The sequence below is a fragment of the Giraffa tippelskirchi genome, chromosome 5, assembly GCF_054371585.1.
Source record: "Giraffa tippelskirchi isolate mGirTip1 chromosome 5, T2T-mGirTip1v1.2.pri, whole genome shotgun sequence".
Lineage (NCBI taxonomy): Eukaryota > Metazoa > Chordata > Mammalia > Artiodactyla > Giraffidae > Giraffa > Giraffa tippelskirchi.
This window is the reverse complement of record NC_137279.1, coordinates 101,248,664-101,276,592: the sequence shown is the minus strand read 5'-3', so window position 1 is coordinate 101,276,592 and position 27,929 is coordinate 101,248,664. Positions and strand designations below refer to the sequence as shown.

Here is a 27,929-nt window from a genome sequence, read left to right as displayed (position 1 = left end):
GCAAGCCTGTAATTGCCCAGGTGCAACACCAAAGAAACACAGCCCATAGACAGTGACAGAGACAACAACCATTCAGTGGATAGAGAATCTTATAATTCCTAAACAAAGGGTCCTAGAGTGACATGCCCCAGTATTCAGCAAACAGCTGACAGAACAAGGCAGCGATCTTCACTGCTGGGGCCGAGGGCGGAATTGAGGGGAGACTACAACGTATAGGGACCATCGATGTCTGATTGGCTCACCAGTCACCAGGGAAACCAGAGGCTGGGGTCGGGGCAACCGCATAGTTGGTTACTGACTAAGCCGTATAATTAAGGGGCTACAAATCGGGAAAGCAGTATGGCAAGCCTGTATATTGTCACCCTGCTTATTTAACTTATTTGCAGAGTACATCATGAGAAATGCTGGGCTGGATGAATCACAAGCTGGAATTAAGATTGCCAGGAGAAATGTCAATAACCTCAGATATGCAGATGACACCACCCTTATGGCAGAAAGCAAAGAAGAACTAAAGAGCCTTTTGATGAAAGTGAAAGAGGAGAGTGGAAAAGGTGGCTTAAAACTCACTCTTCAGAAAACTAAGGTCATGGCATCTGGTCCCATCGCTTCATGGCAAATAGATGGGAAAACCATGGAAAGAGTGACAGACTTTAGTTTTAGGGCTCCAAATCACTGCAGATGGTGACTGCAGCCATGAAATTAAAAGACACTTGCTCCTTGGAAGAAAAGTTATGACCAACCTAGGCCGCATAGTATAAAACAGAGACATTACTTTGCCCACAAAGGTCCATCTAGTCAAAGCTATGGTTTTTCCAGTAGTCATGTATGCATGTGAGACTTGGACTATAAAGAGAGATGAGTGGTAAGGAATTTATGGTTTTGAACTGTGCTTTTGGAGAGGACTCTTGAGTGTCCCTTGGACTGCAAGGAGTTCCAACCAGTCCATCCTAACGTACGTCAGTCCTGAATATTCATTGGAAGGAGTGATGCTGAAGCCGAAACTTCAATACTTTGGCCGCCTGATTTGAAGAACTAGCTCATTTGAAAAAATCCTGATGTTTGAAAGATTGAAGGTGGGAGGAGCAGGGGATTTTGGAGGATGAGATGGTTGGATGGCATCACCATCTCAATGGACATGAGTTTGAGTAAACTCCAGGAGTTGGTGATGGCAGGGAGGCCTGGCGTGCTATAGTCAATGAGGTCACAAAGAGTCACGCATACCTGAGCAACTGGACTGAATTGAACTGATAATTAAGGGGATTGGATAGTCATGTGGGTGAAGGAATGGCTGGTGAAGGAGAATGAATAGATAGCAAGAGAACGGTCATTTTGAATGACTTGACCTTACAATTTTGTCTGGAGGTGCCAGCAAAATTTCCTTCAGTTTCCCCAAGACTGTCCACAGGGCACCCACTGCTGAGCCTCATTTCCTGTGCGGATGGAGTGGGGTTTGGATCCAACCTAAGTGTTGATTGGTTGAGTCAACAGATCAACATTAACAATTTTTATTTACAAATACTTACTGAATAATCATAGAAGATTCAGAATATGGTTCAAAAGGATTAAGTCCAGAATGAAAGAATGTTTATGGAAAAGGAAAAAGACACCAAAGAGATATTTCTAAATTAGCCTCCTCAAGCAAGAGATGTGAGAGGAAAGGTCACTGCTTGGGAAGATAACAAACCCATAGAAAAGGGAGAAGGCAGAACTACTAAACTACCAGGGCTTCCCTGGTGGCTCAGTGGTAAAGATCCAGGAAAGGGAGGAACACGAGGACTATGAACATTCTCAGGTTTCTGCCAATGCAGGGTAGGAGGCACAGGTTCAATACCTGGGTTGGGAAGATCCCCTGGAGGAAGAAATAACAAACCAATCCCATATTCTTGCCTGGAGAGTCCTATGGACAAACGAGCCTGGCGGGCTACAGTCCATGGGGTAGAAAAGAGTCAGACAGGAACACGCACCTATGCACCCTTACATAAACAAAGCCAGGATGGTAAATGTGGTCCTTCCGTGGAACTTGCCTTATAAAGAAGGTGGCACCAACATTTTAAGTTGTCTGGGATCTTGAGAACCAGACGTGCTCCATCCACGTCCAGAGCTCCTGACTTTTGGTCACCTATCCCTGGGGTTGACCTAAGGCCTGTGCTGCCTTAGTTGCCTGGGGAGGTGGAGCCATCTTACTCCGTCCCCTCCAGACAAGAATCTAACCAGAAAGAAATGTATTTGTGCTTCTCGGCCTGGTGGAAAAGATTCCCTCATCTTCCTCTCAGACTGCTCAGCCCTCTCCTTTGCTGGCCTGCTTTGTGTGGGAGTGGGAGGGGGATATGGTAGTGGGAGTGATCCAAGAGGAGCAGCAAGAGGGAGGAGGAGTGAGAACAATAAAACACTGGTGAGGTGCTAGTGAGGACAGGGAGGAGAAGGGAAAACAGAGGCAGAATAAGGAGGAGGATGAGCAGAGCTTGAATGCCAAGGTGCTCTAGTCTCTGGTCCCAGAATGGCAGCTGCCCTCTCTTGAACTTCCCTTGAGTTTATCCTGGACACACACAGTGGGCATCCACACACACACACACACACACACACACACACACACACACACACACACACACACACACACACACACGCACACACCCCAGCTGCTCTCACATCCTCCAATCTTCTTTATTCACAGAAGAGCAGCCTCTCAGCCCCCGCCCCCTCCCACCCCCAGATTCTGGGAGTTCTTTCCTTTTTCCCCGAGCCTCTGCAGAATTAGGCACAGATTCTTCATCAGCACCCAAACCCTTGTCTACGGTTGTGGAGAGTCCAGAGCATAGAAATCATCCGGTAGAAGAGGAAATGCAGGCCACATGGGGTATTGGGTCACCCCGCAGAATGACCAGCTGTCCCAGGCCATTCTGGGTTGTTATTTTTGAAGATGTCAAACTCATTCAAAAGAAACTCCAAGATCCTTGTTGCAGGCCATTGCTGCATGTAGCAAATTATGCTGTGCTGCGTGCTGTGCTTAGGTGCTCAGTCATGTCCAAATATGCTATGAAATCTCAAACCGGGTGATGACTGCTTGTTTGAAACTCATGGATAAGGCTTTAAAAGGCAAAGCAGGTGGTGAGTGCTAATTACTGGGAATCAACAAGACTGGGGCAGATCCCAAAAAGGGCTAGGTAGGAGAAGCTGCTTAGGTCAATGACTAATTGACCTCCTATATTAGTCAGCTTGGGCTTCAAGAAAAAATGCTATGGATTGGGTGGCTTGACCCGAAATCTGTTTTCTCACAGTTCTGAGAAGTCCAAGATCATGGTTGGAACTTCTCAGCAATTCAGTTTCTGGTGCAAGCTCCCTTCCTGGCTTGCAGATAGTCCTGGCCTGGCTGGGTCCTCACAAGGTCTTTCCTTGTTGCTTGAGCTGGGGTAGGGCAGGGGCCCAAGCTCTCTGCTATCACTTCATTTAAGGATACATCCTATCAGATCAGGGCCCCAAAGCTATGATCTCATTTAAATTTCATTACATCCTTCAAAGTTCCTTCCCTAGATACAGCTTCACTGGGGATTAGTGTCCAAGATATGAATGTGTGGGGGGTGAGGGGAGGGAAACACATATACTCAGCTCCTAACACCCTCCCCAGCCTCCTCCCCCCATGAAGGCATTTGCAGCTCTCAGCTCTGATCCCTGGGAACTGCCCAGGCACTGGGTCCTCAGATTCCTCTCCCCACAGACATGTTCCTTCTCTCTCTCTGACTCACATGCCTCAGTACAGGGCCCAGCTGTTGACTGCTGACCCTCAGAAACAGTGGACTGACTTGCTTTCACCTGGATCACTTTCAGAATGGAGCAGCCACCACTGACTGATATGCTTGCAGAAATGTGTTCACTCTGGAGCCTGGCTGTGGTGGTAGACTAATGCTTCCCCAAAGATGTCCACAACTGGGCCCCTGGAGTTTGTGATTATGTTACTTGACATGGCAAAAGAGACTTTGTTGGTGTGATTAAATTAAGCATCTTGAGATGGGGGCTCCATGGAAACACAAAGGTTCATATAGACAAAAGAAGGAGACTTGGTGTCAGAATAATGTGTTGTGAGAAGAACGTGATCAGCTGTAACTAGCTTTGAAGATCAAAGGGGCCTAGGAGAGTAGAATGTAGGCATCTTCTAGAGGCTGGACAAGGCAAAGAAAGATTCTCCAGGAAGAATCACCACAACCCAACTGTCACTTTGATTTCTGCCCAGGGAGATGCATCTTGGATTTCTGATCTCCAGAGTCAGAAAATAATGAATGTGTGTTGTTTTAAGCCGCTAAGTGTGTAGGAACATATTAAGTAGCAATAGGAAACTCCTACAGTGGACAGCGGTGGGTAAAGAATACTTAAAGTCAGTGTGCAGGACGAGTCGTGTCAGCTGTTCAAAGAAAGGCCAGTTCTTCCTGCAAGTGACCTGGGTGCCGAGTTCAAGATTCTCCCTCCAGGCTAGTCCCCTTCCCCCTGAAGCCAAATGCACTTCAAGGATCAAGTTCCTCCACTCCTTGGTCTCTGGTCTGAAAGGCAAGCTGGTTGCCTTCTCCAGCCTTCCCACTCCCTGCCCTCAGGTCTAACCCACTCTTACCCAGTAAGAGAAAACAAACAAACCTCATTCTTTAAGCAAACACGTCATCTTTCTATCCCTTATTTGGGTCATCAGCTTCTTTTTCAGAATCTTCCACTTTTGTATTCTGTATGGTGAGAAAAGGAAAAACATGGCCCCTGGGAGACCATGAGGATGAAGTCAGAAGGTGCACAGAAAATGCACCAAGTAGAACTTTGAGATCTAACTCTTGGCAGCTACAAACTGCCACTTGCCATCTACCTTTACAAGGTTTAATGCTGCAGCTGTTGATTTTCAACACCCCCTGAAAGGAGTTCAGGGTGGAGAGCCGAAAGGAGCCCACTCTGTGCTGTGGGAAAAACTGGCAGAACAAGTCTTCAGATAGTGATGTATTTTCAGGAGCCGATTTTATGACCCAAATATCTCCTAGTACCTAGAAAAGCACAAAAATCCTTCACGGTGACATGCGATCCTCACGACTAGCAGTAACCTTCTGCAAAACATCTGCACTTGAATGCATGTCCTCTCCCTTCACCAAGATCACACATACACTGACCTTCGCCCCTGCCTTTGTGGAGCAAGTTCTCAGAGCTATCTGAGATGCTGCCTCCTGAGCTCCTCATTTTGCCCCCAATAATACTTGAACTCACAACTCTCACGCTGTGCATTTTTGAAAGTTAGCACCCTGACTCTATATGCCTACACACATAACACATACTCACGCTTTATTTTGTTCCTACAAATATATATTTACATCCATTGTTTTACAACTTATTATTTCTTAAAACAAAATTGGATCAGCATAACAGAGGGCCACAGAATTACTATTCTCAGCGTGTCACCCAGAACAAAGGTTAAGAATACAAAGAGGCTGGCTAAATTCCCCTCCATCTCAACTAAAGAAGAAAGGGTCTGTTTCCACTGATTTCTGGGCTCCCTAAGCTGTGGGGAATCATGACGTCCCTTCTCCTTCAGCAGCCGGCTTGCCCATTGGTCCTCTCAGCAGGGGTGGGAGGGGAGATGAGGGGCCTGGGACAGGGCGTGGGTTGGAGGAGAGGAACCGCCTTACAGGTCCTGAATGGGGTGGGCTTATGTAAATTTGCAGCGGAAGCGGTACAGTTCCCGGCCTGCCATTTTGCCGGTTGTGGGAAGTTTTTCCGAGATACTCTTGAATTTTATTAGAAGAGTTGTTAGGAGTGCCTGAGAGGCGCGAGAAACGATGGGGTGCGGAGGGTGGCGGAAGAGATGGCGGCAATAGCAAAGTGAGCGTGTGCGAAAGTGTACGGGTGTGAGGCTGTACGGGCGGCCGGCCAAGACTTTCTATACTTAGCTGGCAGAGAAGATAGCACGATCGCGAAGGTGGTTCTCCCAGAGCGAGAGTCACCCATTCTACGGCGGGTGTGTTGACCTCTGCGATTTCCCCGAATGGGGGGAAAGGCGACTGCGTAATTTGTGGTAGTGGGGGACTGCGTGCGCGCCTTCTCTTGGTAACTGCGGTCTTAACGATAGAAGTGATTTCTACTTGAGCGTGTTTTTTTCGGGGCTCAGGCGATAGTAAACCATCTCTCGGTAATACAGAAGACCCTCGGAAAAATTTTTCTAGAATAAAAAATGGCATTTCGCTCCAATGCCGTACTTTGGGAAAGCTCAAGAACGGAAGGGAGAGCCTTGTAGGCTACAGTCCGCGAGGTGGCAGTGTTCAGCTGAGCAGTGCAGGCACTCTTCCCTCCAGCTTAATTTAGTTCTTCTGTGTCTGATGGTCTCGATTCCAGCTTAATTTAGTTCTTGTGTGTCTGAGGGTCTCGAACCATCCCAGCTTCCGTCGTTCTCTTCTTTCCACCTTCAATGTTTCCCAGCATCAGTTCAGTTCAGTCACTCAGTCGTGTCCGACTCTTTGGGACCTCATGAATTGCAGCACGCCAGGCCTCCCTTCCCTCACCAGCTCCCGGAGTTTACCCAAACCCGTGTCCACCGAGTCGCTGATGCCATCCAACCATCTCATTCTCTCTCGTCCCCTTCTTCTCCTGCGCCCAATCCTTCCCAGCGTTAGGCTCTTTTCCAATGAGTCAACTCGTCGCACGAGGTGACCAAAGTATTGGATTTTCGGCTTCAACATCAGTCCTTCCAATGAACACCCAGGACTGATCTTTAGGATGGACTGGGCGGATCTTCTTGCAGTCCAAGGGACTCTCAAGAGTCTTCTCCAACACCACAGTTCACAAGCATCAATTCTGCGGCGCTCAGCTTTCTTCACCGTCCAACTCTCACATCCATACGTGACCACTGGAAAAACCATAGCCTTGACTAGACGGACCTTTGTTGGAAGAGTAATGTCTCTGCTTTTCAATATGCTATCTAGGTTGGTCATAACCTTCCTTCCAAGCATCAGGGTCCTTTCCAATGAGTCCAGGAGGTACCTCAAAGGTTGTATCTTGTCAGCCTATTTACGTGCAGAGTACATCATATAAAGTACAAGACTGGGTATGCGGATGACACCATCCTTATGGCAGAAAGCAGAAAAAGCGAGAGTGAAAACAGTTGGCTTAAACCTCAACATGCAAAAGACAAAAATCACGATATCTGGTCCCATCAGTTCAGTTCAGTTCATTCGCTCAGTGGTGTCCAACTCTTTGCGACCCCGTGAACGCCAAGCCGCCCTGTCCACCACCAACTCCCAGAGTCCACCCAAACCCATGTCCATAGATTCGGTGATGCCATCCAAGCATCTCATCCTCTGTCGTCCCCTGCTCCTCCTGCCCTCAATCTTTCCCTGCATCAGGGTCTTTTCAAATCAGTTGGTGACAGGTGGAGGAAACGAGGGAAACAGTGACAGACTTCTTTACTTAGGCTCCAAAGTCACTGCAGAGGGTGACTGCAGCCATGAAATTAAAAGACGCTAGCTCCTTGGAAGAAAAGCTACTGCAAACCTAGACAGTGTATTAGAAAGCAGAGACATTAATTTGCCAAGAAACGTCCCTCTAGTCGAAGCTATAGTTTTTCCAGTGGTCATGGATGGATGTGAGTTGAATCATAAAGAAGAAGAAATGAAGTTGCTCACTCCTGTGCGACTCTGCCATTCCACAGGCTGTAGCCTACCAGGCTCCTCTGAAGCAAGAGTACTGGAATGGGTTGCCATTTCCTTCTCCAGGGGATCTTCCCGACTTGGGGATCAAACCCAGGTCTCCTGCATTGCAGGCAGATGCTTTACCCTCTGAGCCACCAGGGAAGCCCAAAGAAGGCTGAGCGCAAAGAATTCATGCTTTTGAACTGGAGTGTTGGAGGAGACTCTTGGACTGCAAGATCAAACCAGTCAATCCTAAAGGAAATCAGTCCTGAATATTCATTAGAAGGACTGATGCTGAAGCTGAATCTCCAATAATTTGGCTACCTGGTGCGAAGGGCCAACTCACTAGAAAAGACCCTGGTGCTGGGAAAGGTTGAAGGCAAGAGGAGAAGAGGACAACAGAGGATGAGAGGGTTGGATGGCATTACCAATTCAGTGGACATAAGTTTGAGTAAGGTCTGGGAGGTGGTGAAGGGCGGGGAAGCCTGGCGTTCTGCAGTCCGTGGGGTCGAAATGAGTCGGACACGACAGAGCGGCTGAACAACAAAACAGACCCATACTTTGCACCGCTCAACGCTTACAGAATTTGGCACATTTGAACAGTCCTGTTACTGCTGTAAACCGTTCTTTGTGCCTAACTCATTTGGGCTCGCAGTTCCTCCACCGGCATGGTGCAACGGTTTGGGAAGGCGGATCCCTGGCTTCTGGTCTGGTTCCGACCAGAGCAAAGGTCATGTCTCCTCACAAAGCCGGTGGTGGCCCGCGAGTCTACCCTTGGACCTGGGGTACCAGGCATGGGACATCCCACGAAACCTCAAAGGCTCTTCTGAGGACGTGCAGAGTTCTCAGGGCAGCGGGAAGAGGACACTTGCAAAGAGGGAAGGGACTTTTTTTTTTCCTGGCGGGAATTTTACCTCAGGGCAGAAAACTCTAGAAATGCCGGCAGAGCAGATGCATTTGGGGGAGGCCTAAAAGCCCCTCCCCGTCGCTCACCCGGAATGGGTCTCCTCCCATTCCACCATGTCCAAAGCTGTAGAGACGGCCGCCGGCCGGCGAGTCAGGCGCCCCCTGGCGTCGTGGAGGAAGCGGCAGGCGGCGGAGTGACGAGAGCGCCGGGAGGGAGGAGGTCCTGGGACCGCGCGGCTGAGAGCCACACGGCTCAGCGGCGGGAGAGCGAGAAGGTCGTGTTTCCACGGTGTAGTGGTCAGCACTTTGGACTCTGACTCCAGCGATCCGAGTTCGAGTCTCGCTGGGACCTTTCTCTTTAGGCCGCACGCAGAGTCTTTTACTGGCGCAGCCGGAACTCAGTCTCCCCCTGAAAGCGAACTCGCGCTTCAGATGCGCGCTGAGTGGACCTACTCTTCCGCCCCAGCGCCCAACTCGTTCTGCTCTCGGGACCAGGACGCCTAGGTCCCGCGAAGGAGGCCCTGGGCCCCCGTGATCTGCCACCTCCCCCTCAGCAGTCGAGATCTGAGACCTGCTGCTCTGAGAGGCGCAGACCTGTGGACAATGGAGGGGGCGGGGCGGGGGACCAGCCCCTGGCGTCCCCGCAGGACCCTGCGGCTCTGCCGCTCAATGGTCCTCGGAGGCCCGGCCCCCGCCCTCTCCCAACTCGTTCTGCTCTCGGGACCAGAACGCCTAGGTCCCGCGAAGGAGGCCCTGGGCCCCCGTGATCTGCCACCTCCCCCTCAGCAGTCGAGATCTGAGACCTGCTGCTCTGAGAGGCGCAGACCTGTGGACAATGGAGGGGGCGGGGCGGGGGACCAGCCCCTGGCGTCCCCGCAGGACCCTGCGGCTCTGCCGGTCAATGGTCCTCGGAGGCCCGGCCCCGCCAACAGAGGGCGCGGCGACCGAACCACTGCCACCCCCTGTCGGGTCACCCTGGGTCTTAGGGTAAAAGGCAGAAGCTGCGCCCACTGAGTCCTGCCCCACGAGGGGGCTTCGGACCGCACGTCTTGGCCCTGTGAATAATGGTCCGGGGGCTGTGATGTCATTGACCAGCCAGGGTGACAGCTTTCTGGGCGGGGTTCCAGACCTGAATGGGAAGTACTATATTTTATTCAGGTACCCTATTATTCGCAGTTTTGATTGATCCTGTTCCAGAACTTCTCGCTCTTAAGTCTCCTTTGGACAGGAAAAACCGCTGTTAGGCTAAGACTTGAACCTTGACTCCAGGAAATCTTGGCCTTTCATCCCAAACTCAGCCAGGAAGAAGAGTCTGGGCAGTGTATTCCAGCGTCTGAGATCAGGGGTCGCTCACCCAGTTCCACCCAGGCCTTTGAGACATTTGCAGACCTTATAGGGCTAGAATAGTGAATACAGACTATTTAGTTAGATTTGAGTTGGAAACAGCATTCACTTTCTATCATTATAAAATTGATGTTTTAAATGTCACTTCTAGACATTGGAAACACGATGTAACTTTTGTGGAACAACCATATGGATGAGAACTATAAAACAATAATTTATACGTACCCTGGAACAGTTACAAAATTTCAAAAACAAACTCTTTCCTTAATTGTGTTATTATTGGCATTGTTGGTATTTATTCTTTTTTTTTTTTTTATAAATTTTTCTTATTCCAAATGATGTGGGGATAAGCAAAGGAGATGGTATGAAATCTTGTATTTCCTTTACTCCCAGTGCCCTTAAACACAAAAACACTGGTGTATGGAAAAGAGTCAGATGAAAGATAAACATTCAGTAAAGCCTGACGTTCTGAATTTGAGTATGTACATTCATACAAAGATGAGTATGTATTTCCTAGCTCTGTCCACTGCAAACGCCTAGAAATCAACCAAATCCAGTAAGCATCTTAAGGTTACAATTGGATTTGGGAATAACATTTTGCACAAACAGAAACCAGAGATTCTTAGAAAAATGACTGAGTCCAGGTGAGGAGCAGAAAATCTTCAGGATAAAAGAGAAGCACCTCTTCATACTGTTATCAAGAAAGGTCTCAAATACTATTAGAAACTTTTCAAAAGAATTGAGGAGCCAGCTTAAAGTCACGTTCACTGCCAAAAGAGAGATAATTGGAGTATTGGTAAGAGCTATATTGCAATGAATTGAACTACTTCACGGTGTTTGCAAGTTTGAATTCATATTAGCACACAGGGGTAAAAAAGAAATAAAGGAATCGGTGACCACAGAGGATTCTTGGGGAAATGCTCATTAAGCTGCAGTTTTCTTTACAGAAGCTACCACTAAGTAACTACATAGTATTTGGTCTTTAGGAGAAGTTTCTTTTCATGCAAGTATTCCAGTTAAATACTACATGATGATGCAATATCACCACTTAGTGCCACATAATCAGTTAATGGATTGAGAAGTCTTGAACTGAAAGGACTGGTAATACTATTTGAAGAAACACACAGAACTTGATGGGCCTCCTCCTCAGAGAGTGCACACCACTTCTGAAGAAGTCTTGCTAGGACTGCAAGTGTGAATCTCATCAGTCTCTGCATCTACAGGTCCAAACTAGGGACCACTAGACATATGGCTGTCAAATAGTTACAAAGGAGTAGGACGGAGGACCTGGATTTTAATTTATAATTCATGTGAGTGTAACCTTAAAAGTTGGAGACATGCACAATATTTTTCTATTAAACACAACTTGAAAACATTGGTAGAATTGTATTTCCTTTGTGTGTGCGCTCAGTCGCTCAGTCTTATCCAACTGTTTTGGGCCCATGGATCATATCTCGCCAGGCTCCTCTGTCCATGGGATGTCCCAGGCTAGAATACTGGAGTGGGTTGCCATTTTCTATTCCAGAGGATCTTCGTGACCCAGGGATTGAATCTGCGTTTCTTGTGTCTCCGGCATTGGTAGGCGAGTTCTTGGGAAGCCCCATATTTCCTTTAAAGTATATATAGCATTATCAGCTATGTAGGAGATTATTTTTCCATTATTGTGTTCTTATACTTTTTAGTTGTCAATGTGGTTGCTAGAAAATTTTAAACTACGTGTGTGACTTGCATCTTTGTTACATTACAGCACTGCTCTATATTCTACCACCAAAAAGGAAGAATGAAGGAGAGAAACATTTATTAAAGTACCTAGTATACAATTTAGACTGTGGGAATGCTACAGAAAAACCAAGTCCGTTTCTTCAACAAATGAATGAGTTAAAGCGGAAATGAGGACAGCAATAGACCAAGAGAGATGGAGAGTGAGTGAGAGAGAGAGCAAGGAAGGGAGGAAGGAAAGAAGAAATTGAAGGTAAGCATACATGTAAGAGACTTAAATGCTTTATCTTAGTGATTATACTTTGTGGACTTTATTTGCCTCCAAAAAAGAATACTAACGTAGAAACAATAATGGAGGAGGGGGGCTTCCCTGGTTAAGAATTTGCCTAGCAGTGCGGAGGACACGGGTTTGATCCCTGGTCCAGGAAGATCCCACATGCTGTGGGGCAACGAAGCCCACAAGCCGCAACAACTGAGCACATGGGCAGCAACTCCTGAAGCCCAAGAAACCGGCAAACCACAACAAGAGAGTGGCTCCCCCTCTCCACAGCTAGACAAACCCTGCGCCACGCTATGAAGACCCAGGGCGGCCATAAAGAAAGAAAGAAATTAAAAAAAAAAAAAACCTATGTGATCAAATAAGCTGAAAAAATGCTGCATGGTAGACAATGGAACATTTGAATAGTCTTTCATGATATTAAAGATTTTGAATTAATTTATGATTATAATGCCGTGATGATATACTTTCAAAAAGAGTTCTCATTTAGGGGAAACACGCAGACATAATTATAGATGAAACATGATGTCTGAGATTTCCTTTTAAAAAGACAGGAAAAGGTAAGTGCATGGATTGTAGTACGACAGTATAAGCTGGTAATTGTAGACCATGCTTGACAAAGATGGGAGGGTTCTGTTGTGTCTATTTTGTGTACTATTCAAATTTGAGATTTGAAAAAGAATGATAGGAGAACACAGGTCCACCTAGAATAATAGCAGCTGAATCTCTCAACATACAATTCCAAGGGCTAGGGACTAACAGAGAGAGTCAAGGACACCATTCAAAACCCTGCGCCAAACAACCAGGGACCAGAGAACACTGTGGACAGGACTTGGTTTGTATTCAGCTGGGTCTGGGAGGCACACAGCAGCGGAGGGATCAACAAACACCCTGCACATAGGGCAGAGCACGGCACGGAGGAGGACTCCCGACAGAGCTCAGGTAAAATAACTCACAGAAAGAGCATGTGGATAAACTCAGGGGGATGTCTGAGACCTGGTTGGCTCTAGCTCTGGTGACTGGGGAATTGATAGGAAGGGGTTCAACAGTGCAGAGAACCAGAGGGTGACAATCTTGAGGAGGCACAATTACTGGGATCAGGTGTGAGACCAAGCTGAAGGGAGCATCCTTTGGACACTCGTGGTGATGAAAAAAGAATGGTGCAACTGGCAGAAATTAAAGGTCCTACTGGAAGAAACAGAATCCCCAAATCAAGAGACACACCATGCCTTTCCCCCAAGCCTTAACTCTGCTAGAGTAATTGCACAAGACAGACCTAGAACAAAGAAATCAGCTAAGCCACTCACAGCACTAATCCCTTCTGACCTGGAACAACTGTTTCTCATTCAGGTAACCTAGTCATGTGAAAATGAAAACTATAGAGCAGACATTTCTTCCAAGGTGACAGAAGAAAAAAGTGTAAAATGAGAGTCAAAAATTTCAGCAAATGAAAAGATTGCCTCAAAATCAATCAAAACACATTGGAAAATGTAAAATGGCATCCATATTTTGAATTGATCTGAACAAAGCATTCAAAGATACATACACATGGAAAAAACTTCAGTATTTTATGTAAGAAACACAGAACGTGAGATACAAGTGCGCAGGAAAGAAGAAATGAGAAATTGGAACTGGCAGAGATTTAAAAAATTGAAGGTAAAGAAAATCCTTTGAAAAAAAAAGGCTAAATGACAAGGTACATAGAGAACATATTTATCGAAACATATCAGGGACACTGCATGAAAAATGAAAGCATCAAACAGAATAGAAATGAACAAAAGATAGTGAGAAAGGATCAGAGAGAAAGTCATAGAGACCTAGGGGAAATAGACCTGGAACGGTCAGTTCTAAGACCTATCCTAGTAGAGCTGAGAGACTTTTTTTGAAAAAGAAAAATGGTCCTGAAGCTCCAGACCACCCTTTGCCCTCAGTGAAGAAAAATCAATTTACATTCTGCATCTCAGCAGAACTTATAAAGTAAACATTATTTTTTTAAAAAAGTCAATAGAACTCATTGTGGACAAGTTCTTTATATTTAGCCAAGCTGTCTGTGCTGTATTAAAGCAACAGAAAACAAGTATTAAACATATCAAACTTAAGGAATCCTCAGTCCATCATGAGAAATCTTTAAAGACAAACTCTGCTCATCAAGAATTGACAGGAAACTATGGGTTTTGTACATCTGGTCATCACTGAATATATGTGATTGTAGATTTAAGCCACTGTGTCGTGGGCCCTGCCCTGGGCGCAGCCTAGGTACACCCTCAAACTTCTGCAGGGAGGCTGCTAGTACTCCCAGAGTGGGACAGCCATCTTGTGCCACCAGGGGGTCGAAAGGACCCAGTGGGCCCCTCCTCCAGCTCCTACCTCTATCCTACCAATTAGCACATTAAAAAAAAAAAAGCTAGGAAAAATACAGTATATAAAGGGTAAGACAGAAGGAAAAAGCAGAACAATGTCCTTGATCTTCACGGTAGTAAAAAGTTGATGTTGATAGATAACATTTAAAATGTTTTAAATATTAGAAATGAGACAAAATACTAAAGGACTAACGTGTCAGAAATTTTAGTGCACTAACTAGCTACCAGGCCTTCCAAATCCCAAGCAAAACACACAGACACAAACAAATATGCATACACAAATAAAATAAAATAACAGAGAAAGAAACACAGAAGATACAATCTACTACAAATGGTAAACATAGATTAAAAGATGCGAGAGGTGTTTAAGATACAAAACTGAATAGGGAGAAACAGAGGGGCTTCCCTGGTAGCTCAGCTGGTAAAGAATCTGCCTGCGATTCAGGAGACCCCGGATCGATTCCTGGTTTTGTAGGATTCCCTGGAGAAAGGACAGGATACCCACTCCAGTAGTCTTGGGCTTTCCTGGTGGAATCTGCCTGAAATGGTGGACACCTGGGTTCGATCCCTGGGTTGGAAAGATCCCCTGAAGTAGAGCATGGCAACCCACTCCAGTATTCTTGCCTGGAGAATCCCCATAGACACAGGAACCTGGCGGGCTACAGTCCGTGGGGTTGCAAAGAGTCGCACACAACTGAGTAACTAAGCACAGCACGGCACATGAGAAACAAGAGTATTTATATGAATAAAATCAATCATGTTAATAGTGGACTGTGGATGGGAGAGGGGTGGGAAGGAGGTTCAAGAAGGAGGGGACATATTTATACTTATGTTTGATTCCCATTGTTGTATGGCAGAAACCAACGCAACATTCTAAAGCAGTTAGCCTCCAATTAAGAATACATTTAAGAAAATAATGGATTATAACACTGAATTTTAAAAAAGCATGAGCTTAAGTTGAAACTCAAAAATATTTTTAATAATATGTTAGGGGTAGGGATTGTCTTTTCCATAGCACAATGCTGGCTATACCACAGATATGAAATTGACACACATCAGGGACCAATAAAGGATGGTAAACTTTTTACAGAAGGAGCACCATAGAATACGATATTCATACACTCTCAAAAGCCCACTAATCAAATTACTCATTACAGACACAAAATCTGCCTTTTCAATGAACAGATCTTATCAGCCTCTGCATAACAGTGTTCAATGTTAAAATAATAATCGTGGAGACAGGTAAAGTGGACACTCTTAACCTCCAAACAGGCTGCGCTAGGAAGCACACAGCATGTGCTAGATGTGTTCTTGGCAAACAGGGTTTACCTGAATTTAATCATGAGGAAATGATCAGACAACTGCAAAAGGTAGACCTTTGAGTAGACAACTGACCAATCCTCTGCAAACAAGTCAATGTCACGACCATCAAGGACAACTACAAAAAGGTGAGGAGATGTTTGAGGTTCCAAAGGACTAAAGAAATACAGGAACACAATCTTTTCAGTCCTTTGGAACCTACAACATCTCGTCTCCTTTTTGTGGTTGTCTTTTTGGGGCAAACATCGACTGTTTGAAAAAAGACAGGCCAGTTGTCTGGTTCAAAGTCTAAATTCTGCAGTTATCTGGTATCTACCTCAATATTAAACACAGGATAAACACTTGAAGCAAGAACAATGTATAGTAAATGCTGTCTGCTTTGAGCACAGTCCATCCGGTGGCAAAGAATGACCGGGTTGATATGTTGTCTTCTTCTAATTGTTCCCATGCTGGTGTGTGGAGGATGAATATTTAGAAGAGCAAGAGTTAAGGTCTTTCCAAACTGTGTGTCCATCAAAGCATCGATCACCTTACTGAGGATTACATGCGGAGGCTGATGACTGGGATTACTCCCATCAATTCTGTCCCTTGGAGTGTGGAGAGTGGTCGTTGGTTGGGACGTTCGTTCTCAGGAAAGGATCCCTCTGGCGTTGCTGAGGTTGAAATTGAGTTGCTGTGGTTGAGTTTTTTTTTCATCAAATGGAAAAGGTACATATTATAGTGTGGTTTCTCAAATTGACGATATCTTTTCTTAGTTCCTAACGTAATTGGTATCTGTGAAAGACAGACAGAGAGAAGAAATGTGAGTCTTTGTTAGATCCTGCTGAGCCTGGAGGGATGGCAACATGGTGACTGGGGCCAGGGGCAGACAGAGCTCCTGTTGACAGGACGAGCTGAAGGGAGAGCCACAGGCTGGCTGGAGAGGAAAGTGAGGTCCATGATTTCGAAGGAATACCTCCCTGAACTTTCACCTAGCCTGTGGTGCAGCATCTAAGGACCCTTGTCCTCACCCCACCTGTGCTTGGGGATATCTCAGCTCAGAGCTTCTTCAGAGCCTCATCTGGATCCCTACCACTCAATACTCAACGGTCATTTCACTCTTGAATCCCCTTCATCTGTATGCTTTCCCACACGTTCAGGGATGGATGTGCTGAGCATCCCTCAAACACAATTAGAAACAGACTGCTATGGGAGCAGAGGATCCTCAATTGAGAAAGACACCCTCTTCTTACCTCTGCAGCCCCGCCTTCTGAGGAGGAGAAGCAGGCTACCGGAGACTCCTGGAATGTGAGCACCAATAGGGACCTCAGAATGTATCCAAGTCCAGTTTCATAATTTACAGAGGAGGAGCTAGGTTTTCAAGGGTCTAAGGACTATCCAAAACCACATGACTTGTTACTGACAACCCAGGCCACAGGCCCTTCCTATATATTTGCGGGAAGGGAGAGGAGAAGGGGAAAAGCTCCCATCTGGAGGAGTCAACAGTTAATAGAGGCTGTTTGGTCATCCTCCTGGGCAGGAATAAGGCTTTCCAGGGAAATCCAGCTCCAAAGAGACTGAGGAATGAATGGAAAGGAATGACTGAGGAATGAATGAATGGAAAGGGGAAACTCAAAATAAAATTAGCGAAAAGAGAGCAGGGAGTGTCACTGTGTCTCAACCCATTTGCATCCCATGGACACCAAAATGCTATGGAGGTGATTTCATGCTGGATCTTCCTTAAGGCATTTCTAGGAATATCCTTGACATCTACACAAATAAAACTCTGAAGTGAAAGAGGGTTCAGTTTAGTTATCCTAAATTCTCATCAACTTTTCCTCAAACTTTTCTCAAAGAAAGAGTCTCTACTAGTATTTTATGCTGGTGTATAGAAAAACATCCAGGAAAACATCTACTTCTGCTTTATCGACTAGGCCAAAGCCTTTGACTGTGTGGATCACAACAAACTATGGAAAATTCGTAAAGAGATGAGAATACCAGACCACGTTACCTGCCTCCTGAGAAACCCGTATGCAGGTCAAGAAGCATCACTAGAACGGGACATGGAACATGGACTGATTCCAAACTGAGAAAGGAGTATGTCAAGGCTGTATATTGTCACCTTGATTATTTAACTTATACCCAGAGTGCACCATGCGAAATGCTGGGCTGGATGAAGCACAGCTGGAATCAAGACTGCCGCGAGAAATATCAATAACCTGGGATATGCAGATGACACCACCCTTTTAGCAGAGAGCGAAGAGGAACTACAGAGCCTCTTGATGAAAGTGAGTGAAGAGTGAAAAGGGTGGCTTAAAACTATGCATTCAAGAAAAAGAAGATCATGGCATCTGGTCCCATCACTTCATGGCAAAGACATGGGGAAACAATGGAAACAGAGACAGATGTAATTTTCTTGGGCTCCAAAATCACGGCAGATGGTGACTGCAGCCACGAAATTAAAAGACGCTTACTCCTTGGTAGAAAAGTTATGAGAAACTGAGACAGCATATTAAAAAGCAGAGACATGACTTTGCCAACAAAGGTCCATCTAGCCAAAGCTACGGTTTTTCCAGTAGTCATGTATGGATGCGAGAGTTGGACCATAAAGAAAGCTGAGTGCTGAAGAATTAATGCTTTTCAACTATGGTGTTGGAGAAGACTCTTGAGAGTCCCTTGGACTGTAAGCAGATCCAACCAGTCCATCCTAAAGGAGATCAGTCCTGAATATTCATTGGAAGGACTGATGCGGATGCCGAAGCTTCAATACTTTGGCCACCTGATGTGAAGAGTTGACTCCTTAGAAAAGACCCTGATGCTGGGAAAGACTGAAGGCAGGAGGAGAACGGGACAAGAGAGGAAGAGATGGTTGGATGGCATCATCGACTCCATGGACACGAATGTGAGCAAGTTCTGGGTGTTGGTGATGAACAGTGAAGCCTGGCATGCTGCAGTCCATGGGGTGGCAAAGATTTGGACAGAACTGAGCAACTTAACTGAACTGACAGAAGGGCATGTCAAAGGATCAATATAGCAGGATAAGGCCTAATATTCATTATGGGGCTTTTGCATAAAGGATAGATTCCATGAAAAATAACTTGTCGAATCTGCTGTTCTGAGCCAGTTAGTAGTCTGTGAAACAAGTTTAGTGAATAGCTAACTGCATGTGGCATTTTAACAGTAGAAAAGGAAACACTAAATTTTATTCTTGTGGCAAGGTGGGGGTTGATTTTATACTTTGGGGTCTATGTAATGTTTTTTTCTTTGTTTTATTGTATCTTTTACTATAAAAATTGTGAGAAACTTGAATCCAAACAGAGAGATTATATATCTAACTTAACTATCTACGTCTCTTTTTTTCTCTTTTCTCTTCTCCAGGCTCTACAAAACAGTTCTGTTGAGAGAAAAATGCAAATTCCCTTACTTGTTACTATTCAGCTTTTTGAGGAAGCAGCCACTCATAGGCCACTGCCATATTGGTTCCTTATATCCTATCAGATCCACAGTCCTTCTAATCCTTGAGGCATATTAGCAGAGCTTTGATATCCAAAGCTCATCCCCAGAACTTTAAAATCAGAATTTCAATGGATTGGGTGTAGGCATCCATGTTACCTCAAAACTCAACCCGTTTTCATTTTACAACAGCATGATTTAGAACTACACACTAGACCACCTACACTATTTCACACCAGTCTTTTTATTTTCTCCTTCTAATCCAACATGGACTTCTCTCCACTGGCCCTAAAGATGTTTTGGTCTTTCTCTGTTACTCGCATATAAATAATTGGCTTTCTCAATTGCATTGTCTGAAGCAATGATTATCTTTATTCGCATGTATCTCCCTGGGTCTTCATAAACGTGGCCCAAAGTTAATTCAGTACAATGCTGTCCTACATTCCCTGGCCTCAGATTTCAACTCAGCTCATTTTTCTGGGCTTTTACTAATATGGAGAAGGAATCATGTGAGTAAACTGGAGAGGTCTGAATACCTGTCCATCTCATGCCCTATGTATTTTGAAAACCTGGCTTCTGTATCTCCTTTCCCCCAAAGTCCCTTTAGGGAGCCATTTACTGTCCTCCACCTAATGCCAGCTCCAGGGAGTTCCTGCAAGTCCCCTGCACATTAGCAAAGTTCTGCCTATCAGAGGCTGTGGGGAGTCATGACTCAGGTGAGTGCAGCACTCCTACCTATGACCCAGGGTCTTATCTTATTTTAGTAATGAAGGCCTTTTCCTTCAGTTCCAGTGTTTCTTATTCAGGTGCAAAAGCTGAGGGTTAAGGGCTGTCCTAGCTACTTTCCTCCAGAAGCCAACTCACATGCGAGTGATTCCTTAAGACACGATCCTGAAAGAAAGAGGCAGTGGACTTGGAGGCAGGGGCAGGGAAAGTAAGGTGAAGAAACCAAGCATGTGTGTGATTTAAGGCCAATGTTTTCAGTGGCTTAAATGCTGCTATTCTGATGAGGAGGACCACGGATCTGGGCTTCCTTGTGGCTAATAGGAAAGGTCAGAGGGAATATGAGGATGGCAGCAGTGGGAAAACAGTAGAGGTCCGAGTGGAAAGAGGAGATTGAGATGGAAGGGCACTGCAGGGTGGCAGCCCCCATGGAAAAGAGAGGAAAGACCACACAGAGGTAGTGTCAGCTGTTGAGTGAACAAATGAGGAAGAGAACAATTAGTGGGAGATTTAGCCACAACAGATAATGAGCATAAGGTAGAAGTACATGGAATTACCATTGTTCCCTAAGCTTGAAGGCCAGGGAATCTGCATGCCAGTCTCCACTTGCCAAACAGCAGTTTTCTTTTGATAATCTTCTCCTTCAGGACACTTAAGCACTTCATCTTGCTACACACTGGATGCACGTGTGCGCCTGCTGCGGCGCCCTCACCTTCCAGCTTGGGAGGGTTCTTCATTCTGATGGAAGCATCCAGCTCTGAAGATAAAACCACAACCAACAGGATCCATTGTTAATCATGATTTACGAAGACTTACTCCTTCACCCAAGGAGGACATCAGGTACAGAAAGTGTCCAGGAACAAGAAAGGCCATCTGAAAGCCCATGGGTAGGTGAAGACAATGGGGATAGTTTTATATTTTCTTTTTTGCTGATCTTCCTTATACTACCCAGGATTGTTAAGTGTGCCACAGGGCAAACATGCTTCCGGATGCCAAAAATGAGCCAAGAAGAATAAAACGGATGACAACAGAAATTCCTAGGTAGAAAAGACAAAGGCAAGAAACTCCTACAGGATGCAGTTTGCACTGTTGGCTGGGAAGAGATGAAGCAAAGTCAAAATTGAAGGAAAACCTCATGAGAGAAAAGAAGTGGGGAAGTGTAAATTGGAAGGATTTTTAATGTGCATGAATATAGACTTCATATATATGTAAACACACTACATATGATATGTATATATAATTTAAATAAGACATAGACGATATGATAAAAATGGAAGAAGACTCACAAGTGAGTGTGTTTGTGATGGAATAAATGAGTGAAGGATTGGAGCTATTGAATGGGTCATTCTATTGGCTTCCTGATAAGTTGAACTTGGAAAACAAAATAGAAAAATAAGAAGAAGGAGCAAGAAGCTCTGTTTGGTGACAGGAACTAGGAGATATGAGCAGTGGGTGGGAGCCACAGTGTGGAGGGGTGTGAAAGTAAAGGGCATTAAAACTACCCTTTGCTGCAAAATCTGCTGTGAAGCCTGGGTTTATGCTCAGGACTCCGTGGGAGGTGAGCAGGAAACAGAGTGACCGAGCCAGTGAGGTTCAGTCTTGGCTGAGAATGTGGGAGGCCAAGCACAAGAAAAGGAGACACGAGAGGGAAGAGAAGACAAGAAACACCGCAAGACCTAGTGGCTCTTGTCAGGCTCTGCATCCCGGCCCTCCCTGGGCACTTTCCTTGAGACTCTCCATGCTGCCACAAGGCGTCTCCTTCTTATCTCACCTCTACCTGAGGACATGGGTCTCTCCTTATTCCTCAGATGAGGCCACAGCCTGAGGGATGAGCACCAGGTCGAGTCAGGGTCCAGGGGACGATGTGGAGAGCAATGGAGGGTAAGGATGAATACGTCCCAGATGAAATGGATGTGAGGGTCTGAAAGCTCTTTTAAGGAAATTTGAACAGATGTGGACCCAGAGGAGAGGAAAACTAGGAGACGGACATGGAGATGAGTGGAGAGAAGGACTTAAATGGAGTATCGTAAAAGGGACAGGTGGGTGCACTTCAGAAATGAGGGTAGCCCTTTATTCTAAAATGAAGGTACAATGAGGAAAATCAATTGGATATGAAAAGCAAACATGGGACTGAGTTGCAGGGCCAGTGTTTACACTCCTACTGAATGTTGCTAATACACTGTTACTGAGAGCACCCAACAGGAGTAAATCGCCTTGATGACACATGTTGAACGAAGAGGAAAACATTGCCAAGCTACCTTTCTGAGAAAGCAAGGGAAGATGGGGTCTAGAGAAAGGGTAGACCATAAAGCCTATGCTACCATAGAGGAAACAACCATTGTGCAATGATTTTGTAAGTGTTAAAGCACCAGAAAGACACAACGCTTAGATATTCTATATTCATAGTGGTTATCAAACAAATTTTAGTGAATCAGACACTCTGGACATTATGCTGTTTACAATTCCCAACAATCATGCAAAGGAGAGAATTTTTCAAGTGTTCAGATGAGGGACGAGAGAGGTAAATACCTAGGAAGATAAACAACGTGGCTCAGTTAAACAAGCAGGAATATGCAGAACCAGGGCCTGAGGCTGAGCTGCTCCTGAGGCCCAGGTTCTTGCTCACCTCATTCTGGTAGAGGGTCACAGGTTTCAACTGGGCCGACAGCGGGCATGGGAGAGGCCCTCTGCCTCCTTCACCCACAGCTGTGTGATGACCAGTACATGGACCAGAGCTTTCGAATCCCCTTTTCTTTCTTACCCAGAAAGAGTGGTCCTTGGTTTCCAGAATCAGGGTTGGTGGGAAAGCCCTGGGTGGTGGAAGAAAGACCAAGCATGGCTTTGCTGTCACCACAGTCAAAGTGCTGGTCCAGCTGCCGCTGCAGACAATTGGTCACGTGGGTGCTTTCCTGAAGCTGTGCTTGTGGAGTTTGCACCTCTGACCCTGGGAAACTCACAGGCCCCTGGTGACAGTCCACCCAGGGGTCACCTGAAAAGAAAGGAGGGTTCAGGACCAGTGGAAGCTTTTCCTTGCTAAGTCCTCTCTGGACACCCATTTCTACCGTCCTTGCCCATGAGTGAAACCACCCAGAAACCCAGACAACAAAGGCAGACATCGATGTGAAGAAGATGCCATATTTCTGGCTGTGACTGGGGTGGTGAGAAGGCAGGTGCCAGGCTGCAATTTCTTGAAATGAGAAATCAGACACTTGAGTCTAGAGGGTTTGGGTGACACAGGAGGTCAAGCCTCGTATTCTGTTCTTAGCCTCCGTCTTGTAACCTAGAGAAAAGGATCTAGACAAGCCTCTAGGCATGGGGGGAGAAAGAGTTGTTGATATCTGCCCACAGGAATAAAAGAACAGGGAGAGACATATGGCCTGAAGGCTTCAGGTACTACTAGAATTTGAGCTGAAAGAGAGAGTACACGCCAGACCCTTTTGAACTTCCTTGCTTGAAATTTTTGCCTCTGCTTTCACTCAACCATACATGTATATATAGAAGAAAATCTATTCCACATGGAGCAGACTGGGGGGTGCATGGTATTAGCAGCTAGGACTAGTGGAGAAGAGGTCTGAGACCCTCTTGGAAACACGCCTGTGTCTCTTTAGAGAGAGACACAATGTATACTCCTTCAATACACGTTCCTCCACTGGTGCCTGGACAGTGCTCCTAATGAAATCTGTTTCTATTTCTACTGTGAAATGAGGACATAGTCTCAGAACGCGGGCTAACCAAAGATATCAAGTACCCTCCTCAGGTCCAGGTCAGGCTCATGTGAGGTCACAGCCGCCAGGGCCTGCTCTACATTGCTGTGGGGCTCTCCTCTCACCTCCTGCTGATGCATCTGCACCCTCAACAAGGTTTGTTTAACTGTCTCTCATGGATCTCTTATCTCTTAAGTCTTCCAGACAGCATCTGTGTCTGACTCTCCTCAAAGATTCATCCAACCTCCTTCTAACTGTTTTCTCTGATTCAGTCCTCTCCACGCTCTCAAAGGTCACCTGTCTTATCACCCCCCAATCCTGTTTTATCACATGTTCCTCAGTTGATGGAAATTCATCCTCCCTTCTCTGCTCCACAGATCTAACCTCCTCACTCGCCTTTCCAGTGCTCCTGTCTTCTAGTCCCTCTTTCTTCTGCAACATCACTGCCCACAACTCCCTCTGCAAATCCTCCCAGGACTCAGGCTGGCCCCTTTCTGACCCCAGCCCTGCACCAGGAGCCTCTGCGAGCTTCCGGGGCTTTTTCCAAAAGCACTTCTCTCAGTCTGGTGTGCCCTTCATATTTCCATCAGGCAAAGTTCATTAATCATTCATCCTCCTATTTTAGGACACTTGATCAGATTTTAGGATAATTCATATTGGGTAAAGGGTAAATCCTCGTATAAAATTTGGTGTTTGAAAGAACTGTCAAAACTACATATCCCCTCATTCTCCAATGTTATTTTGAATCAATGTCTAGGATTGTTTTTAATTATCGTTGTGTAACTTCATCATCTAATTTTCTTTGTCTTTTCTTGAGAATGGGTTTTATTAGACCTATGCTTTGAGTATTCTTTCCATTGACAGAATATAAAATAACCGAACATTTTATCCAACATCAACAATTCTGCCCAATATTGTTAGTGTGGGGAAAGTCCTCCAATAGAAGATCAAGTTGTAATTTAAAAATCAGGTGTTTGTGTTGTTTCTGCAGGGTTTCTCCTTGTACAGAGAGGATGGGGTAGACCTGACTACTTGTACCCACATGGCTGCATAATAGCTATCCACACTGGACTCAGGTTATCATGAAACTCAAGACACAGGATGGATCCCTGTATAGTTTAGATATTCCATTCATCCATCTCAATCCATCTGTGGGGATTTGGCCTTTCCCGGCCCACTGTGTACAATGGACTCGCAGGACTGGGCCGTATCACTGACATCTCACTTCTGAGACACATGTCTGAGCCTCACTCATCCCCTTCACAGGAACCCACACCCGGCTGTCAGTGTTTCTGAGATAGAGCTCCACAGTTTTTTAATGGCTTCAGCACAGCCAAATTCAAGGTGTCCCTGGACCCATCGTGACAGCAGGTGACCTGGGGGCAGGAGGTGGGGACAGGTGTGGACTCTCACCCTGGCTGATTCTCCAGAGAGCCCCGTGGAGCTGTGGCTCCACCTGGAGGGGCTGGAGGAGCCGCTGGCTCTGCTCTCAGGACAGAGTGCACAGAGGGATAGGGAGCTGGCAGGTCTGAGTGAGGGACCACAGGGGTTCTCTGCAGCCCTCTGGCAACTTGATGTTGAAGATTAACATAGCTGCAAATCATTTGGTCGGGGCAAAGAGGAAAAGGTGAGCAACATCCTCTCTTAGTCACGGATGGTCCAACTACTGAGAGGAGAGGACACAGCCTGAGCCAGGGAGTCAGGCCCAGGAGAGGTCAGTGTCCCACCCGCCAGTGGCCAGGAGTCTGGGGCAAGTGAAGGGACCTTGCTGATCCTCAGCGCCCTCGGCTCCGCTATGAGACACCACAGGCACCTGAGAGGGTGCCTGGGAGGGCTGAATGGGGTGTAGTGCGCTTGGAGCTCACTTAGTAAGGAGCATGGCAGGCAACAGGGGCACAATAACTGTGTGTTCCCTTTCGGGTTTGCGAACTACTGTGATCCTGAGAAAGCCTTTGCTTCTCTGCTCCTCAGGGAAGAATGAGAAATAAGAAATCAAGATGATCTTATGAATCAAAGTCCTAACAATAAAAATACTTCTCCTAAAGAAAAAGTCAAAAAATAGCTCAAGAAGGATTTCATACTAGGTTTTCATTTCCATACCCTACGAACTGCTACCCAAGGGGACCTGGCTCATAAATTAGCTCAATACCCCTATCAGATACACAGGTTATGGATAGTTTCCATGCGGTTATGCCACTGAGATTGCATAAAACATTGAAACTATAACCCGCACGTGGAAGACTCCTTTTGGCTGCACAAAGGATGAAACACAAGGGTGTCTCTTGAGGATGGAACAACAGAGACAGATACTTGGCTTCATGGAAATGACAGGGCATAGGCAGATTTGATGTTCAGGAGCTAGTATCTAAATGCTTCAGAGGGAGCTTGGCAGCCCAGGGGTAAGAATCTAGAGCTGGGGAACAATAGAACATGCTACAAATATGGAGCAGATTGCAATCATGAATGAAAAGCCAGAGAACTTGCCAGAAACTTCAAGAAATAAAATTCGCAACAAAATGTCATGACTACAAGGATTCTTATCTTGATCAAAAGAGCTCTGTTACACAAATTCCTGCAGGTGAGACAGTGGTAGCTGAGATTCTGCCCTGATCCCTCCACTTGCCCTCTCTGGTCTGACGTGATACCAGAAGCCTGTGCTGATGAGATAAGTTCAGGTGACAGAGGGCAGCCTGGGGCAAGAAGAATGCAAAGGCTCGAGATGCCTTTTAAAAATTGAAACTGAGAACACAGTTCTAATCAACCTGAGCCTAGGAACCTGTCTGGGAGTACTCACCGTTTACACCTAGATCCAAGAAATCTTCTCTTGTCTCTGTTGGGAAGGAGGCACTTCTATAAGGATGACAGGAACCTGTCAGATGATGGCCACTAGAAGCAGCCAGGTAACATTCATCCAGTGAGTCCGGCTGGACTTCATTCTCTTCTACCACGAGCTGATCCATACTGAGATTTGAGGGGTTGGGAGAGCAGATGGTTAAACAAGAGGGATTAGTCAACCTAGAGCCACAGCTGGTTTTGGTGGGAGGGTTAAGGGAGAGGTTGCAGAAAACAAATGGGGAGTCCCCTTAAAGGAGGTATAACAATCCCCCCCACCCACAACTCCCATCTGGGGTCTGAAGGCGCTTGCAAAGGGAAAGGGAGAGAGAGTGAAGGAGAGTGAGCATGAGATGCTCTGAGCACAGAGAAGAAATGAGCTCAGGAGGAAAATGAGCCACCCCAGGACACACAGTCATGTCACACACGTCCTCAGAACATAAAGGTGACTTCAAATACACCATAAGTTTTGTTGAAATTTACATGCTGCATCCAAATGAATACCAGCTCTGGCATCATAATGGACTCCTGGAAATCTTGTCTCCAAGACCAATATTTTTAATACTGCAATGTGACATGAATTTTTGTTTCCTAGATACTACCTTGTCATGAAATACCTGCCAAGGTCATAACACTAAAGACAGAGGCAGATAAGTATCGCATGCTGGTTTTCATAAGAAGGAGAGAACAGAGGAGTCCAAGAAATCCTGTGGCTGATCAGTAGCCCTGCTTCAACTGATTGCAAGTTACTATCATTGAGAGGGATTCATGAAGGGTGAAAACAGACAACCTTGTTCCAGGGACAATTTGTGGTTGTCTGAATGGAAGAAATAGGCATGTTCAGCGCTTTCTGATTCCCCTGCATGTGAGATGACCAAATGTCACCACTGATGTCAGACCCATGTTTCTCCATAGTTACCTAGAACAGATGATGTCTTGATCTTCCTTGTCCTCCAGATCAGCAAGATTTTCTGTGGATAAATTCAGACAAGTTGAGAAACACTTAGCAGATCTCATTGTGTAAATTAATAATCCACTGTCCAATACTGCCATGGGGACGACAATATCAGCACTGCGATGACAGGCTATTTAAGGAGGATATGCCAGATGCCTCAAGTTGGATCTCTCAGACTCTCCTTGGCTTGCTTTTCAGAGCCATCAGGCCAGATCTCCCTTCCCTGGTAGATTCTCACCACAGTATCCTCTTCCAAGTCTGAGTAAAAAGTTCAAGATTCATCTTCCCCACAGAGTCTGGGGAATAGCCCACAGCAATCGAGCAGAATATTGTCATACTCAGGCCTTTCTCATCATAAGCTGACTACTTTAGCAGAATGATGAGTGGAATGAACAAAACCTAGAATCACATGAATCCTAGTTGTTACACGGAACCTTCAGTCATTCATGGGGTGGGAAAATGCCAGGGCTCTGCCGTGCTTTGCAGAAACATACAAGCAAGGTGATGGGAGGGCTCTTTGCATCCTGGGGTCCAGATGCTTGGTTTGCTAAGACAAGCAATTTAGAGGAGACAGACACCGGGGATGACAGCAGTGACACCAGGGAAGCAACAAATCATTAAGGCTGTTAGCGCCTCTGGAAAGGCACAGAAATTCCAGGGACACTTGGGTATGGAGATGGGAGCATTGTGGGCAAGAAGAGACATTGCATTGGAGTC

General features: G+C 45.9%; 2 protein-coding genes, 1 long non-coding RNA gene and 1 other non-coding gene across 5 annotated transcripts in view; 2 read left to right on the top strand and 2 right to left on the bottom strand.

The window, feature by feature from the left end:
* LOC145504747 (NBPF family member NBPF20-like) overlaps positions 1-27,929 on the bottom strand; it is a 532,650-nt gene that overhangs the window by 333,899 nt on the left and 170,822 nt on the right. The window lies entirely within an intron of this gene.
* Positions 387-19,345, top strand: LOC145504776 (uncharacterized). Its single transcript, XR_014052475.1, has 3 exons — positions 387-1,073; positions 11,638-11,862; positions 18,924-19,345. It is a non-coding gene; the product is annotated as an uncharacterized LOC145504776 (long non-coding RNA).
* On the top strand, positions 5,899-6,063 carry LOC145508170 (U1 spliceosomal RNA). The gene has a single exon (XR_014055423.1). It is a non-coding gene; the product is annotated as a U1 spliceosomal RNA (small nuclear RNA).
* On the bottom strand, positions 15,204-27,929 carry LOC145504754 (NBPF family member NBPF4-like). 2 transcript variants are annotated; one of them, XM_081486066.1, is made up of 6 exons: positions 27,707-27,929; positions 27,177-27,228; positions 26,220-26,386; positions 22,483-22,710; positions 20,279-20,478; positions 15,204-16,340 (listed from the first exon to the last, which is right to left on the bottom strand). In XM_081486066.1, the coding sequence occupies exons 3-5, from the start codon at positions 26,383-26,385 to the stop codon at positions 20,288-20,290; spliced, it is 585 nt and encodes a 194-aa protein (XP_081342192.1). In that variant the 5' UTR covers position 26,386; positions 27,177-27,228; positions 27,707-27,929; the 3' UTR covers positions 15,204-16,340; positions 20,279-20,287. The 2 variants fall into 2 exon arrangements, with proteins under 2 accessions (XP_081342192.1, XP_081342191.1); XM_081486065.1 differs by lacking the exon at positions 27,707-27,929 and having other exon boundaries at positions 27,177-27,368.

Bases quoted from the DNA above. Each gene is read 5' to 3' on its own strand.
- LOC145504754 (XM_081486065.1), bottom strand. From the start codon at position 27,310: ATGGCAGTATTGGACAGTGGATTATTAATTTACACAATGAGATCTGCT. The intron at 26,387-27,176 runs GTAACTATGGAG...CTCAAATCTCAG, and splicing joins CAAGACATCATCTGTTCTAG to TATGGATCAGCTCGTGGTAG. The intron at 20,479-22,482 runs GTAAGAAAGAAA...TTTTATCTTCAG, and splicing joins CCAAGGACCACTCTTTCTGG to AGCTGGATGCTTCCATCAGA.